General features: G+C 45.9%; 1 protein-coding gene across 6 annotated transcripts in view; it reads left to right on the top strand.

The window, feature by feature from the left end:
• The window catches only part of MYO9A (myosin IXA), a 1,236,948-nt gene that overhangs the window by 1,154,860 nt on the left and 64,009 nt on the right, over nucleotides 1-18,079 (top strand). For all 6 annotated transcript variants that reach the window (XM_085643964.1, XM_085643968.1, XM_085643966.1 and 3 more), the window contains one exon: nucleotides 5,344-5,475. In XM_085643964.1, coding sequence (XP_085500090.1) covers nucleotides 5,344-5,475 — 132 coding nt within the window. The remainder of the gene's footprint in view (nucleotides 1-5,343; nucleotides 5,476-18,079) is intronic.

The following is an 18,079-nucleotide window of genomic DNA, read 5'->3' on the forward strand; positions in this document are numbered from 1 at the left end:
AAGGAACATGGGTGTTAGTGGTAGCAGCTGGCACCCCTTTCATACCCATTTGTATCCCTATCTTTACACTCGCTACTCGTGGTGTCCGTGGCCGTCACTTGGTGATGATTCTTTCCCAGAATTGTACAATAATTTTAGCTAAAGTGATTGCATCCTTTGTAGGTTTTACAATAGGTTGTGACAGAAATTGTCCATAGTAAATGCATTAAAACAAGTTGTTGTACATCTTCTCTCTATTCATAAGCAGTTTGTGGACATAATTGTTTGGCAATCACATTGCTGCATTAGATGTTCTCTATATACAGATATAGTTTGGGTTCAAATCCTCCCTCCAGCAAAAAAATCTCTCGCAAGGATAAATGTTTTTTGGCTTTAGCAACATATGAAGCAAGGAACTTCTGCTTTCTAATTAACACCCCTTTATATTAGCTCATCGTATGCAGTAACTAGACAGCATATTGACACTTTAAAGATTGTGTCTAACTTAAATAGCAACAAAAATATTCAACTTCTGAACAGAAAAATATCAGAATTGCTTTTCGGAGGCTAGGTTTATCCCCTTACGTGACTTACTTATGCCCACTACCCCTCCTGGGGTATATGCCATCAACCAGGACTCTCCAACCATCTCTGTCCTGGACTTTTCTTTCAATCTGACTTCAGGTGTAACCCATCTCTTTGCAGTCAGCCTCTAGGCCTTGGCATCAGGTGTTTCTTGGCCTTCCTCTTCCCATGATGGTTCCTGGTCAGGGCTTGCCTGGTGGTGCTTGATGCGGGCTTGTGGAGGGTGTGACCTATCCAGCCCCCACGTCTACATGATTTCTTCATGATCAGGGAGTTGGAAAGTCTGCTGCCATATGTCATTGTTGATGTGTTTGGCCAGCAGATTTTGAGGTTTCCCCTCATACAGGTGTTGATGAAGGTGTGGACTTGGTTGGTGGTGTTCACTGTTGTCCTCCAAGTTTCTGCTCTATACAGAAGGTCTGATTTTACGCTGGTGTTAAAAAGCCTGATATTGGTTTGCAGTCTTAGGTCCTTGGAGCTCCAGATTTTCTTTAGCTGAATGAAGGCAGAGCTTTGCAGATTCTTGCCTTGACGTCGGCGTTTGTGTCTCCCTGCTTGTCTATGACACTGTCCAGGTAGGTGAAGGCTTCAATCTCTGCCAGTGCATGGCCTGCAAGGGTGACTGCAGTTTTGCTGGCCTTGTTAGCCTTCCGGTTTTTCCCCAGCGGATTTTGAGATCAAGTTATGCTGATGTGGCTGCCACATTGTCGGTTTTCTCTTGCATCCGCAGATGGGTATGGGAAAGTAGGGCCAGGTCATCTGCAAAGTCCAGGTCATCGAGCTGCATCCAAAGTGTCCACTAAACCCCATTTCTTCTTGTTCCTGTGGATGTCTTCATGATCTAGTCTGGTCAGCAAGAAGAGAAAATCTGAGAACAAGCAACCTTGGCGGACGATGGTCCTCAATTGGAAGGCTTTCATGGACTGTCTTGCAGGTCATTCCCTCGTAATAGTTCCTGATGATTCGCACGAGTTAATCTGGAATATTGTGATGGATGAGGGGTTTCCAAGAGGTCTCTCAGTCCACACTGTAGAATGCCTTCTCATAGTCGATGAAGTTTACATAGAAGGGGGAGTTCCAGTACATCGACTGGTCAATGATGATGCCCACTGTTGCAGTCTGGTCTGAGCGGGATCTATCTTTATGGAAGCCAGCTTGTTGGTCTCGCAACTTAGCATCCACCTATTCATTCATTCTGTTCAGTATGAATGTTAAACACTTTGCCTGGAGTTGATAGAAGAGTTATCTCTTTGTAGTTGCTCATGTCACCATTCTTGGGGATCTTGATGAGATAGCCCTTATTCCAGTCTGTTAGCACATTTTCCTCTTTCCATATCCTTCCAAACATGGGATAGACCATGTCTACTGATGTTTCGATGTCTGCCTTCAGTGCCTCTGCAGGAATGTTGCCAGGTTCTGTTGCCTTCTCATTTCTCAGATTTTTGATGCCTTGACATATTTCTCCCTTGGTTGGTCTGCTGCAGTCGATTGGCAATTCCTTGTCAGCTGGATGTATGTCTGGTGGAAACTGCAGCATGGGCTGGTTCAGCAGTCCTTCACAGTGGTCCATCCACCTCCGTTGTTACCCTTTGTTACCCATGATTGTCTTCCCAGCTTTGTCTTTAACATGTCTTTCTGGCTTGCTGTATCTGCTGGAGAGTTTCCTTGTTATGTCATAGAGTTCTTTCACGTTTCCATAACTTAATGCTCCCTGGTCTTTTGTAGTAAGATGATCAATGAACCTTCACTTGTCGGCTCTTAAGCTTCTCTATGCTTCCTTGATGGTTTTGGTGTATTCAACTTGCGCTTTCACTTTTTCTGATCTTGCTGGGTTGGTGTTTTGCAGCTTTCTTTTCCTATCTCTTTTGGTTTCTGCGAAGAGTCTTGGTTGACATCCATTTTTATGCTGGTGTTTCTTGGGACCCAGTACCTCCTGGCAGGTTGATATCACTGTTTATTTGATCTTCTCCCACTGACTTCCTACTGGGTCTCTGTCATCATCTACTTCTTGCAGGACTTGAAACTTATTACTGAGAGTGACAGAGAATTCACCTTGTTTCTGTGCATGTTTGAGGAGATTAGTGTTATATTGCTGCCGTTGGTTTGTCAGTTCCGTTCATGCTTTCTTCAGCTTTTGCTTTAGCCTGGCCACGAAAGGATGATGGTCTGACACCATGTCCGCTCCTCTCATCACTGTAACATCCTGCAGGGACCTCCAGAACTTTTTAGCAATGCAGACATGGGCAATCTTATTCTCTGTTGAATAGTCTGGTGACACCTATGTTGCCTTGTGTATTCTTTTGTGTGGGAATTCACTACCACCTATCACTAGACTGTTCAGGGCAGAGAGATCTGCAAGCCTTTCACTATTCTTGTTCATGTTGCCAAGGCCATGGTTGCCCATGACTTCTTCATACCTAGTGTTGTTGCCTTCAGTTTTGGCATTGAGGTCCCACATCAGTATGGTGATGTCTCTTTCAAGTAATTTCTCCAGGATGGACTGGAATCTGTTGTAAAACTGTTGTGTTGGCTCTATTTTGCTGTTATTTGTAGGTGCATAGCACTGGATAACATTCATGTTGGTCCTCTTTTTCTTTGTGCGGAAGGTCGTTGTGATGATTCTGGGACTGTGGCTTTCCATCCCATTGGAGCGCTGTTGGCTGCTGGCATTAGCATCAGTGCTGCTCCCTGAATATGTGGAACGTTCTCTTCCTTATGTCCAGAAAACAGCAGCATTCCTGCTGGAGACAGTCTTTTTTGTCTATCCTTTGGTTGAAGTTTCTGTAGCTGGGATTTTTTACATGGTTGGGTAGCTAGCCCCACGCATAACCTTCCTCTTTCCGCAGATGGGCTTGGGACCAGCCATGGTGAAGTTCTGTGAGCCCATAGATAAATAACTTAACCAGAGCACCCCAGTTCTGCATACCTCATTTGTTAAAAGGATGCTCAAGTAGTAAATAGGATTGATTACCAATGAAACCAGAGCCCTCAAATTCTGTTAATCCACTGCATTGAATAAGCCCTCAAATGATCGCTATTGCAGAAGCCATCGTTAGGGGCCTTTGATATTTAGCTTTTTGTTCAAGATCTTGTTTTGTTACTTTGTTTTACAGCACACTTACGCTCTCACTCTGGGTTCCCACTGTATGAGTTCCTATAAATGCACATACATTTCCAATTATTTAATGCTAAGATTACAAGTTTTTCAGAATTGCTGCCAGAAATGTATCCTAAATCAATTTAGGGCTTATATGGCTTCAGTTGCGCATAGTTCAGTGGCAAGAAAAATAGCATTCAGCCTTTTGGACCTCACTCCCAAGTCTATAAAACATGGTTATTCTGTACTGTTTGAAACTCTAATATAAAGTTTACATTTCTGGAATACTTCTTTGCTGTATCGATAAATAAGTACTTAAGCAAACTGATTCCAAGCTTGTGGATGCCTATTTGCCTACAGTAAGTCACAAGAGCCTTACATTTAATTGACAGATAATTGGAGATGGACAGGAAGTTAGTCTCACTGGATACAATAGGATCCTGTATCTAGTATTCTTCAGGAAATAGCCTTTATAAATGTTTCTAGTTAAATGCCAGTTTGAACATCTTAGTTTTTAGGATTTTTGTGAAATGTTGGTTCATGGCTTCTTCTGGCATGAGCGGATTCACTTTGTTCTACAGCATTGGTACTTGCAAACATTTGCCCAGGGGCCACAAGTATGGTCTGTGGTGTTACCAAGGGCCGCACTGATGCCAACATGGTGGTGGTAGAGGGTCTGGGTGGGACAGGAATTGTGTAAGGATGTCTAAATAAAAATATGTTAAATAAATGGGCAAGCATTTATTTGCAAGTTAATAAATGCTTGCTTGTTTGTTTAAAAACAATTCTGAATATTAGTGCTCAGCAACTAAACAGCAGCTTGTGCTGCTGTTCACCACAGGGCCGCATTTAAAGGTCAAGAGGGCCGCAAGCGGCCCCCGGGCCATACATGAGTATCCCTGTTCTAGAGTATGCGTAAAAGGATCTGCTTCTGACTATTAGTGTTATCAAACATCTTTATTGAATCACAAAGGATTTTGTTGTCTGCGGAAGCTTGCAGGGTATGTCCCAACATAAAACTGAGGTATTTTGACAAGGCCTGACTGGCCCTCTGACTTATTTCCAGTTGGCTGCTGGCTAGAGGCTGTTGTCAAAGCTGAATGAGCTGCAGTGATCCACCCAGGAAAGCTACCATGTCCCCAGTGTAATTGCTATCTCCTTCAGTTTAAGGCTGGTTTAAACTTTTTGCCAGGGCTGATGTTGGCTCCATTCCAGCCCTGTGTTTTGGGTACTTTTTCAGATCTAGGTCTCGTTTCATGGTTTTACATCTTGTTAGCATATTGCATCTCACTTTCCCTCCTATTTTTTCATCGTGTTCTTGTCTTGTAATGTTTTCTTAAGGTTCCCGTTCTCGCTATTACTTAATTTTCTATTCTTACTAGTAACTATCTAATTGTTGTCATGGTTTCTGATTACGACCCTATGACTCCTGCTACATTCAGTCTTTCATTTTCTCATACTCTAGTCTAGATCAATAATGTTTCACCTCACATCTTCTATTGAATTTCATTTGTTTATAATTTAACTACCTACCAATGTCTGCCCTTAACTAGTCATATCATCTTCCATTTAATGATTACATTGTTTTGGGATTGTTTTTTGATTTCTGCACCTGTTTTCCTTATCTGTGCAATGTTGTTGTCTGGGTGCCAAGCTCCTATAACCTTTTAATTCTTGTGTAGGATTGCTCAAGAAGAAGAAACCAACAGGATGTCTGCCAATGCTCTTGCTATTGTGTTTGCTCCATGTATTCTTCGTTGTCCAGACACGACGGACCCACTGCAAAGTGTTAAAGATATCAGCAAAACTACTGCGTAAGTTTGCTTTCCTTCAATATTTTGGCAGTTTCTTTCTACAATGTTTATATTACAATGTTCAGATCTTACATTAACTAAGCGAGTAGAATGACATATTTTCACCAGTTGTCTTATTGGAAGGTAGGTGTGAGAAAGTGGCTCTGTATATACTGTTCCCAAATAGGTACAGGGTGTACAGAGTCCACAGTCCTCAGAGGTTTGGCAGAGGCTAAAGTTAGATATAACCTTACTCTCTAAAGTGGTAGCTTGGTCGAGCAGTAAGGCAGTATCAGAGGACAGTGTAAAGCATTTGTTGCACACACTCAGCCAGCAAATGGTCTCACACACTCAATAACTGAACTCTAGGCCAATGGTTTATATATAAAAAATATAGGCTTGTTTTATTTTAGAACCAACAATAGGTATTAAAATATACTTTCTCAGAATGAGATGCTTTATATAAATACTTTTGGAATATGCAATTGACTTTTGTAGAAAGTTACAAGTGGTTGCCAGAGGCAACACAATTTTAAACACAATAATGCATTGAGTTCAATGGAAGTTTCAAGTTATTTGCAACAGATTACTTTTAGGATTACTTTTGGAATTCCAGGACTGGATCCTAGATTCAGTCCTGGGCCAGTACTTACAATCAAGTGATAAAAGTCGACTTAATTACTGTGATGGTTTATAGACAATATTTTGCTATTTTAAAAGTTGACACTTAGAAAATATTTCATAGAAAACAGTGAATGATTCCCTATGGAAGAAAATTCAAGTTGCAGGTATAGTATGTTCTCGTTACTTTTGTAATCCAGTACTGGGTACCTAGACTCAGTACAGTACTGGGACCTTTATCCAAAACAGGTAAGCAATTACGTTTCAGAAGTTATACGATTTTTAAAGAATATTTCAAATTTGCAGAAATTCACACTTAAAAGAAATTTCACAGAATAACAGTCAATGGTTTCCTATTGGAGAAAATTGGGTTACTGTTAAGTACAGTTGTAAGTATTTTTCAGAGTCACTGCTGGGCACCAAGATCCAGCACTGGGAGCTCACCTAATAGCAGGTGAGTATTTTCGGTTTCGTTACTCGGCTGATTTTTGGTGAATATTATAAGATTTGAAAAGTCCACACTTAGAAGAAATTTCAGGAAAAAGCCAGTCAATGTTACCCTATGGAGAAAATTGAGTTATCGGTTTAAAGGTAAGTACTCGACTGGCAGAGTTAAGGTTCTGGACCCTGTATCTACCTCCCAGGGTCAGGTAGATACAGTTGGTTCACCCTCAGCGGCACAAGGGCGGCCGGTTGCAGAGAGAGTTAGGCCCAATGTTATCCTATGAGAGGTAGGGGGGCCTTGGTTGGTGGCTGCTGACTAGCAGGTCACGCGGCTGTGGGAGCTGGGCTCCGGGTCACTTACTCAGGGCAAGTGGGGAAGTAGATAGGCATAGAGATTGCACTGCCAGGGCCACTCGGGCGGCTGGGTGCAGGGTGCTTTTGAGCCTTCTGGCGCTCAATTGATTTCAATGGGAAATCTCCGGTTTAGAAAAAGACTTCAAGCACGGGACAAAGATTCTACAGGTGCCACCACCACTTAGAGAGGTAAGTTGGGTAGTTGGAGGATAGGTAGGTACCCCGGGATTGGGCACAGGGGGCCGTGTGGCGCCGGGTGCAGGGGTGCCTTTTGGTGTCGGGAAATCTTACCCTCTGTTGATCGCGGTTGGGGGGCACCTGGTTCTGAGGCTGCAGGCTTCTTCAGGAGTGTCGAGGGAGGTCCTTGGGTGCCGGACTCGGGGTCACAGTCGCCGTGGGGTCGTCCTCGTGGCCTTTGTTCACTCCGGCACAGGCCAGGCTTGGCAGAGTGTGCTGGGTTCGCGGTTCCGGGCTGCTGCCAGGGATTAGAAGTAGATTTTGAGTAGAGCCTCTACTCATGGGAGTGCTAGGGGGCATAGAGTCAAAAGGTAGCCAGGTCCTCCGGCGTTTGTGAGGTTGCTGGCCACAAGAGATGCCGGAGCAGGTTCGAGGGTCGACAGGCTGGTAGGGCTGGGGCCAAAGCAGTTGATGTCTTCCTCTTCTTAGCAGCTGCAGGGCAGGTCTTCTTTCTTCTAGCTCTTCTTCGGATTTCGGAATCTGGGGAAGGAAGGTTCAGGGTGCCCCTAAATACTAGATTATGGGGCGTTACAGGTAGGTGAAGGGCAGGGACCAATGGGTCCTTGTCCTGGGGTGGGTACACCCCCTATCCTGCCTCTCTCCTGTGGGAGGGGGGCAGTAGCCTAATCCTGATTGGGCAGGGCTCCCCATCTTCAAGATGGCGAGAGCCCGGGGATGTGCTTCACCTCGCCTCCCCCACCTGAGGGGTGGGGTTGGCAGGCAGGCACATCCCCTGTCCTTATTTGGGGTTTCCGGCCAAGCTTTCCGCCAGAGTGGGGGGTTGCAGTGGCCTGGGGTAGATCACAGAGGCGGCATGCCTTTGATGCTTCCCCCTGCCCATCCTGGGGGAGGAGATTTAGCACCACGCCCAGGATGTGCATTGTTGCAGACCCTGGAGAGCAGGGGCTCTCCTACCCAGGGGTCCAGCAACATGTCTGCTGTGTGGCAGCCTAGGCAGCCTCAGAACAGACGTGGATTGTAGGTTAGGTTTCAAGGTGCCTCTCTAAGATGCCCTCTGTGATGCTTGGTACATTAAATCCCACACTGGCATCAGTGTGGATTTAATGTGCTGAGCAGTTTGATACCAAACTTCTTCAGTGCTGCCATTATGGTGCTGTGGAGTTCATGTTTTACAAGCTCCCAGCACCATGTACTCTTAAATGGCAGCACTGCACTTACAGGGCCCAGGAATGGACCTGGGTACTGTAGGGGCACAGGCCTCTGCCTTTGTACCCACACCACTGGCATAGGGCACCCAGCTAGAGGGGTGGCTGATGTATGCCAGGACAGTGTAGGTTGTGGGCATGGCACATAGGGATGTGTGCCATGTCGTCTCTCTGTTTTGTCTTGTACCCAGACACTCAGCCTGCCAGGGCAGTGTGTGTGTGTGTTAGGGTACAGGGCCTCTAAGGGTGGCACAATGAGTGCTGCAGCCCTTAGAGGCCTTCCCTGGTCACAAGGCCCTGGGTACCTAGGGTACCACTTACCAGGGGCTGACAAGTGGCCGGGGTTTGCCAATTTGGTTTTGAGGTTTTTGTTTAGAGAAGGAACATAGGCCCTGGGCACCTGATTGGCAGGAGTCCAGGGCACACTCAGTCAAAGTACATTCAGCAAAAATTGGGGGCATACCATGCAAGAAAGATGGCACTTTCTCACAGTAGGCGCTTATAACCGTGTCAGCTATTGAACCTTTTAAACTGTCTGTTTCCATGTTATGTTGTTCTGTTTTTGGCAGCTCATCTCACAAGGACTATCTTGTCTTCTTGGTTCGTTTTGTGTTCCTTCTGGTTACAAATTCAGTGGGGTACACTGCTGTTAACATCCATGGCGTATGGGGTGGTCTTGTGATTTTGTTTATAGATTCTTAATTTTTTGCCACTGTAGGTGGCTTTTCAAACTGGTTTTGCAACTAAGAATATAGTTTCAAAGTATTTTACCACTTGTAACAAAGAATCAGTGTTGCATACTTGTTAAGCTAGTAGCTTATTTCTTTTCACATAGATTTTATAGCAACTTCACATAGGATGAACTGTTTAGTGTAACATGTGATGATACAATATTTTTGTAAATATAAGGCAATGGTCTTGTGATATAAGAGATTTGAAGCACAGATCTTTAGTAAATACCTGTGAGACGACTAGTCACTAATGAAAGGCAAGACTGGCATAATGCATAATGACGTTTAGTAAATACATCCAAGAAAACTTGTTGCCCAATAAAATGTCTGTTTCACAGTGACCCAAACATAAAAGAGAAGGAGGGGACACAATTACATTGAATGCACTGTTTGGGCAGATCTTGCAGAATGAAATGACCCTTTAACTCTGTACTTGTAGTCTCTTAGTTGGCAGACCATTAAGACTTTTTGGGTGTCCCCATATTGTGTGGCCATGAGTTTGTAGTACAGTTGTTCACCTGCCTAATCTCATAACCTTGGGAGTAGTGTGTCCCACCTTGGTGGACTTAAATGATAGGTCATATGTATGTTAATTGATTGTTTTTTCTTCATATAAAGATTCCCAGAAATAAGTCTGGGAGGCTATGCCATTTTCCAGTTTCCAGGTCTACTCCTGGAAATATGATGTGACACTTTCTGAGGTGTGCAGAATTCTACATGGGGTATAATTCACAGAAGGAGAATAAAGATTCACTTGTTTTCTTTTTCTCCATAGAGAAACAATTTTCCCCCTTGGGAAAAGCACTTCGTTTACTCCCTGGCCAAATAAAGAGAAGGATTATGTTCCACTTTCCATCCTGGAACCACAATTGCTTTAGTCCTTGGCTAGAGTAAGTTTGCAACCATTTCTGGATGCAAAATAGTTAATATCGGTGTTCAAGAGACAATCTCACCACCTCAAAAATACAGGGCTAAAAACCTTGTATGTGTGTGACAGATTCCTACCCTCTTTGTCTTTGTTACTTGGGGTTGGACCATGACTCCAGGCTTGCAGCAACTGCACCCTGATGCATCCGAAAGCCACCTGGGGCCATAAGGCGAAGCTGTATGTCACCAAACGCCAGAAAAATCCACGCAGTAACCAGTCAAGATTAAAGATCCCTTTCCCAAAGTCATTTCTGCAACAGATCTTCGTTGCGGTTAGAGTCATTGGATAAGTCCAAAAAGAAACACAACACATCCAAGCGGGACTCTGCCCATTACTAGCGCTCTGAAACTTCTGAGACGGAGCAAAGGTGTAAACATGCCTCTCCGTTTCACACAAGAACTCGATCCCCTGTAGAGCCTATTTCGGGTATTGACCTGGGGAACCCAAATTTCTCCAGTATTGGGGTATCTTTCATAGATTCAAATGCTTGAATCATTACCCATCGTTGATGTGGGAGTCCCACAGTAGATTAAAAACAGTAAGTAATAACTTTAACATTGAAGTTAATGGAGAAAAAACATTCACTTTAACATCTTGTCCTAGTCATTAGGAGCGGGCCAAATTTCAGCCAATCAGGTGACAGCACCCTCTAGAACCCTTTCTGAAGAGGCTCCATGCTCTCAGATTTTCTACCGCACGTCGTTTGAAGGGATTCTCCCTGAGCTCTGCTCAGTACTTTCTCTTTTGGCCTACTGAACAATTTTCTTCTTCAGATCAGCATGTCTTCTACAAAAAGGTCTCTATTTAGGCATTGTGACTTCTATGGGAAGCTCAGACTACACTCGGATGATCCCCACAAGAAGTGTATTTACTGCCTTCACCCTGATCACCAGGTGAGAGACTGTAAAATCTGAAGAACTTTCTCTCAATTTTTTTTAAGAGGGACGTCTTCTTCTGTGGCTACAGAAGTTCAATACCAAAGACAATCTCTGTCTAACGACGACAGTGATTCCTCCCTCAAAACTACTGCTTCTAAAAGAGGGCAACTGAGGTGAAATTGGTCTCTCCTAAGGCTAAAAAGGTGCTGAAGAAACAACACCATTCTATGAAATCTGATGATCAGCCCTCCTCATCTAAAAAGAAGTCTGCCTCTCTCAAGGGTCATTCCATGCACTCTACTCCTTCTACTGCCTCATTTAAGGTAAAGACAACTTCTAGGTCTCTACTGGAGACAATTCCGTCACCTCAGAAAGACACTCCGTCAACAAAGTCGTCGACGACGCTCTCGTCAGACTAAACTTAAAATGTCCTTATCTACTTCTCCATCGACCATAGTTTCAGTAAAGGTGAGGCCTTCCATGTCGACAACAGCATAGTCTATGAAGGCGATGAAAAAAGGACTATCGTTGAAAGATTCGTTGACAGATAGGTCATCGCCGCTGCGGTTGTTGGCGGCTCTTAAGAACAAGAATCTCTAGTCGACTGCAGCCTCATTGATGGTGACCCCGTCAACGGACCCGAAGCCTTTGTCCACGGACCTGCGTCGAAGATCTTCATCGACGTCAAGGCTGTCGACAGAAGAGCCGTCGACCAAGACACTCTTGTCGACAACCTCGTCAACGGTTTGTTTGACATCATTGTCGTTGGCTCCATCGACGGTCCTTTCTTCGTTGATTTTGACCATAACTCAGGATATTGGATCCGATTCTACTTCGATGAAGATGCAAATTGCTGAAGACACTGTTTTCTCATCTACAGTTTACCAGCCCAAACGAAGAGCTTCACAAGAAAAAATTCTTCCTATCCACACTCCTCCTAGTAAGGTTTCTCCAAGTCCTCCAGAAGAAATTTTTGATTATGAGAATGACGAGGAAGCAGATTCGGATGAGGAGGGCATGTTTGGTATGGCTCACAGCCCTTCAGACCTTCGGATAAAATGCCAGGAGGATGATGATAAGTATGTTTAATACCCTCAGGACCCTTAACAAGATAGACAGAGGGAACAAATCATTCAAATGCCTGTTACCCTAGTATCAAATCTGCGGCATCAGGTGGAAGATTACTACTGCATATTCCCACCATCAGAACCGGCTACTTCAGTCCCTCAAACTCCTATTGCTCAGCCATCTTTGATAATAAGATCTCCTCCTCCTTTTTCTCCGCTAGATGCAGCACCACAACCACAGCGTCAAGAGCATCACACTACTGATGATGAAAGAGAGGAAGGAGAACTGGATGAGGTATCACTGCCTAACGAATGGGACGATTAATTAGATACATACAGACACCGTCTCCTTCAACCCCACTTCTGGTGGATTCGCCACTTGAAGACATAGGGGTTTTCATACCCTTATTGAAAGAGTTGTAAAGAGTTTTCAGCTTCCCATGGTCACCAGACAAGCTGATTGTTTCCTCTACAACAGCCTTCAGAGGCAGTGATGTCACCAAGAAACAGTGCCGAATGCCTGGTGTCGGCCACAATTCCCACCAGTTCTTGCGAAATTGGTGGAAAGATTTCCTGTTTCCTCCCCATATGATCCACAATAACAATGGACAGATGGGTCCTAGATATAGTTTCCAGTGGTCACACTTTGGAATTCCAACAGATCCCTCCAAATTGCCCACCCCGAGGTCCTTCGCCTTCTCATCTAACGGAATTACTCTCTCAGATAAACGTCATGTTGCACAAGGGAGCGATCGAAGTGGTACCAAGTGTACAGCGAGGGACAGGATTTTTTTTTATTATTGTTTATTGGTTTTTAATTACAGCCACATATACAAGGGTGGACAACATGTTCAGGATACACAACATTGCAGCTGGGCAGTCATAGATGTACAGTACAATTAAGTAACACTTTCTTGTTCAACACGTCTATTCACCTCCAGTTCAACTGTAGGCGACACACATGGCTCTCCTCTATACTTATTCCATTGCGACCACTTCTTATCCCATTTTTTGAGGCACCTCCTTATCTTAAAAACCTCAGTTTCTGCAAGCATACATCTGTCCATTTCCCTAGCCCATAGGGTGACGAACGGTGGGTCTGTGCCCCCCCAACTTCTCGCCATTTCTCGTTTAACCAATGTGTACCCCAGCATTGTGAATTGCTGTTCAACGTCCTTGAGGTCAGTCGCCTCCAATATGTTTAATATACCCAGTTGTGGCTTCAATACTATTTCTTTCCTTAAAGCCGTCTGCATATGGGTTGACGCTCCCTCCCATAGGGCACGTATCTTTGGGCAACTCCATAACGTATGATAGAATGTGGCCTGCTGTCCGCATCCCCTCACACAGAGATCGTCAGGTCTAGCACCTATTTTCGCCAGAACTACCCCTGTGATGTATGATCGGTGAAGTACCCTAAGCTGGATCAGCCGAAATCTAAGGGTGATGGCCGCTTCCCGGGGGGACATGAGAGCCGACTGCCAGTCTTCATCATCTATCGGGCCTAGGTCATCCTGCCATCGCTCTCTGAGTTTTGGAAAGGTGTTTGGTAGATTATTACTTGGCTTCTTGTAAGTCAGGGATATTGCCTTTGAAATGAGGGGTCCGTACAACAAGCGGTCTTCTAGTGGGGACGAGTGTGGTATATCTTTGAGAGACGGAAAGGCCGCCCGTATCGCATGACTGATTTGTAAATATCTGTACTGTTCCCCTTGGGCCAGATGATATTGCCTCTGAAGGTCCCCAAACGTGAGCATGGCTCCCTTCTTCACCAAATCCTTCACCGCGGAGATACCAATGAGGTCCCATTTGTCGAAACCGGGCTGCTAACATAACATGCCCAACTTCTGGGTGTACCATAACGGCGTCGCCTGTGAGAGGACTCCTGCCCATCCTAATCTAGTGTTGGCTATGCACCATATCGCCAGTGCATGCTGGGTCGGTCCAAAAAATGTCCTACATTTCCTGTCACTGGCATATAGGGCCCCTAGATATCCAGAACAATCAGTTTGGTAGCGGTCCAGAGCATATGCTGGGTCGCCAGGTGAGCGATATATCCAATGGTTAACGGTCACTAGCTGTGCCGCCCAGTAGTAGAGTTGCAGGTCAGGGAGAGCCATGCCTCCATCATACCAGCCTTTGGTCAGTTTGGTCAGTGCTATCCTGGGGGCCTTCCCATCCCACAACAGCGTTCGGATTTCACCTTCGATCGCCCTAAAGTACGAGTCTGGGACTCTGTGTGGACAGTTTTGGAGTATGTAAAGAAAACGAGGGAGGGCCAGCATTTTAAAGAGCGCAGCTCGCCCCACCAGTGTTAAAGGCAGAGTTCTCCAGTGCTTCACATCTGCTCGTAACCGAGCCAAGGGGGGGGGGGTCAGATTGGATCTGTAGAAACAGATCGGGTCTGATGTGATAAAAACCCAGAGATATCGAAACCCCTCCTCAGCCACTGCCACCGTGCATTCAGCCGGAAGTCTGGGGATTTGTCCCCTCAGCATAAACAGTACTGACTTGTGCCAATTGATCGCATACCCCGAGTACTTACCGAAATTCGTGAAGATGTCAAGGACTACGCTTATTGATTTATATGGGGAGGCTAAGTATAACAGTATGTCGCCTGCGTATAAGGAGATGCGATCTTCTACTCCGTCCGCCCACCGCAGCCCCCTCACATCTCCGCGAACCCCGGCCGCAAGGGACTCCAACAGAAGCGCGAATATCAGCAGAGAGAGCGGGCTGCCTTGCCTAGTACCTCTCCTTAACTGGAATGTTCTGGATGTATAACTGTTAACCCTCACTTGTCCCAGCACATCCGTGTATAGAAGATTTACCCATGTTATGAATTTCGGGCCCAGTCTCACATTTTCCAGAACTTCAAATCGATACGGCCATTCTATAGAATCAAATGCCATTGAGGCGTCCAGGGATAACACCGCCGCATCTTCCTCAATGTAGTTCCCGCGGGCCATCACATTATGTAGACGTCGTATATTAAGGGCATAAAGCTATATTGGTCCGGATGGATCAATGATGTAATAACCGTCACCAGCCTATTCGCCAGAACTTTTGCCAGCACTTTTGCCTCCACATTAATCAGTGAAATTGGCCGATAGGAGCCGCATCTATCTGCTGGTTTTCCCTGTTTGTGGATAACCACAATGGTGGCCAGCTTCTGGTCTAGTGGTAGCTTCCCCATCTTCAGACTTTCTTCATACATAGCTTTTAAGTGTGGCACAGTCAGAGAGGCGGTAGCTTTCAAGAACTCCACTGGTATGCCATTAGGCCCCATAGCCTTACCGGATTTAATCTGCCCTACGGCCTTGCTTATTTCTTCGATCGAGAGGTCTGCCTCCAAGGACTTCCTTTCTACATCCGTGAGGCTTGGTATAGTACTGTCACGGAGGAGCTGACGGGACTCTTCAGCCGTGTAATGGGACGAGGGGGAGTATACCCTCTCCAAATGAGCAGCGAATTCCTCAGCTATGTCATACGGATGCATCACTGTTTCCCCCCCTTAAGTCGTCAGTGCATGTACCCATCTAGAACCCTGCTCTCTCCTCTCCAGCCACGCCAATGTTCTACCAGCTCTATCACCTAGTTCATAAAGTCTATGTTGGGTGGCACGGTTCTTGTCCATCATGTGTTCTCTGGTTTTGATCCTGTATTCATCTTGCTTCATTAAGAGCCTATGGATCGTCTACAGTGAGGGATTTTGTGAATGCTCTCGTTCCAATTCAAGGAGGTCCGACTCAACCGGGGTCAGGAGCTCACGTTTTTTAGCTAGATAGCCCGTTTTCAATGACAAAGCTTGCCCCTTCAAAACCACTTTGTAAGCTTCCCAGATTGTTTGTGCAGAATCGACCGAGCCTACATTTTCGGTGAAATAATTTGTTGATTGCTTACGTATCTCTTCCCGAATATCTGGTATATGTAAGAGCCACGGGTTAAGAACGATAGCAGTGCGTGCCTGTCTTTCCCAATGTGTATATTCCACCCAGACAGGGGAGTGGTCTGATATACCTCTGGGTAAGACTTTATACTGGGCGAAATTACCAACCGAGGCCATATGTGTAAGGAAGTAATCGATGCATGATAGACTCTGGTGGACATTAGAAAAATATGTGAATTGTCTGCCAGTGGGTTGAAGCTCTCGACCCACATCTGTCAGCCCCATTGCCGTTGTGAAATCAGCCATGAGAACACTAGAGGTACCTCTAGACCTCGGTGGGTGACCATCTATAGTGTCGTCCATAGTCATGTTGTAGTCTCCTCCCATGATCAGTGTGCCCTCTTGGAGTCCCGCCAGCCTACCTCCCAGGTCCTCTAATGCCGTGTTACCCAGAGCGGGTGGCAGATATACTGAGAGTATATTGATGTCCCTTCCATCCCATTGGGCCTCTAATCCTGCGACTCGCCCCCCTGGGTCCGCCCATGTCTTGTGAACAATGAGAGGTACACTCTTCCTAACCAGTACAGCCGTTGCCCTCGAACCCGTGGTGTAGTCCGCATGAGCCAGAAGTGTGTATCCCCACCTGGTGAGGGCCTTGGATTTCCGGCCCACAAGATGCGTTTCTTGCAATAAGACCACATCCGGTGAATGGCGCTTTAAATACTGTTGCACTATTCCTCTCTTAATTTTGTCACCAACACCATTGACATGCCAGGCCAATACCGAAAGCACTCTATCCCCCCCATACACACCCCTCATAACAATTCCATATCTACGGAATATCATATTCGGATACAAAATCTGTACCTGCCCATCCAACAACTTAGGTCCTGTGTGCAATGTGGCTATTTTACACAATTTAATCTGTGAATTGTATTGCATACCAATTAAACCGTCAACACATAAACGTCCCCAACTTCTTGACATTTTGGTTCCCTCCCCCTCCCTGCCCGTGGATCTAAAACTACCCACTCCCAAACACGGCAGAGTGCCTCTCTCCCGCCCAGAAATGGTTAAGATGCACGAGGTTAGTCAGCCCACCTCCCCGCTTAAACAGATCACAATGGTTGTACATTAAGCCATCCACTTATGTCAAATAGCCCAGTGTTCTCCCAATCACCTTCAATTAACCCACCCATCTGGGCCAGATCAGCCCTATCCCCACTCCAATGTCAGGCACCGATGGTTACATTAAATCTGGTCACCCCCCCATACTTGCGCTTACAACAGGGTGCCAGTTCTTCACAGTAGTCATAGGAGTTTTTCAGCCTCTCTCCCTGATCTGGCTGCCCTCGGCCGCCGAGCCAGTGCTCCGAACCTCCGCCGTGGTGCTTCTCTGCAGGCCAGGTCTATCCGCTCTCTCTCGTCTTTGCCCACCCACTCTGTCCCAGCCTTCCATCCATTCCCAGACAGCCTCCGGCGAGTCAAAAAACCATGATTTCCCATCCGATTCCACCCTCAGCTTTGCTGGGAAAAGCATTGCATATTTCACTTCTCGGTCCCGCAATTCCCTCTTTACCACCTGGAAACTTCGACGCTGAGCTTGGACCTTGGCTGTAAAGTCAGGAAAGAATGTCACCTCATAGTCCTCTACTTTTAGTGGGGGACTAGATCTTGCAGTCTGCAGGATAATATCTCTATCCCGGAAGTTAAATACACGGGCGATGAGTGGCCTCGGGGGTGCTCCTGGCTTTGGCCTGCCACTTGGCACTCTGTGTGCTCTTTCAATGGAGAAGTAGCTGGACAAAGTTTTAGGCTTGAGGTGCTTAGTGATCAAATCCTCCACATATAGGTCCGCTGCCGGTCCCTTCGCCCGCTCCGGAATGCCTAGGATGCGAATATTATTGCGACGTGCCTGGCCTTCATAGTCGTCAAGTTGCTGCGCCATCCTCTCCTGACTCTTTTGCAATTCGATCATCTGGGCCTCAAGTTCAGATGTATCCGCCTGCAATGCGCCGGTGGCTACCTTCAGTTCTTTCACCTTTTCATCCATCTTCCGGAAGTCAGTCCTGATAAGAGAAACTTCCACCGTAACTTAGTCCAGCGAGGCCCGCACTCCACCGATCGCCGCCATAACGTCGTGTAAATTCGGTTCTGAGACTTACTTAGAGGCAGCTCCCCCACCATCTTTCTCCATCAGTGGTGATTCACTTTTATCTCCCGCCATGGACCAAGCAAATTTGGCAAGCTGTTTCTGCGCGTTGGTCTTAGGACGTTTCCCTCCCGTCGCCAATTAGGCGCGTCGACAGC

Source organism: Triturus cristatus, chromosome 3_1 (genome assembly GCF_964204655.1).
Source record: "Triturus cristatus chromosome 3_1, aTriCri1.1, whole genome shotgun sequence".
In the NCBI taxonomy this organism is placed as follows: Eukaryota; Metazoa; Chordata; class Amphibia; order Caudata; family Salamandridae; genus Triturus; species Triturus cristatus.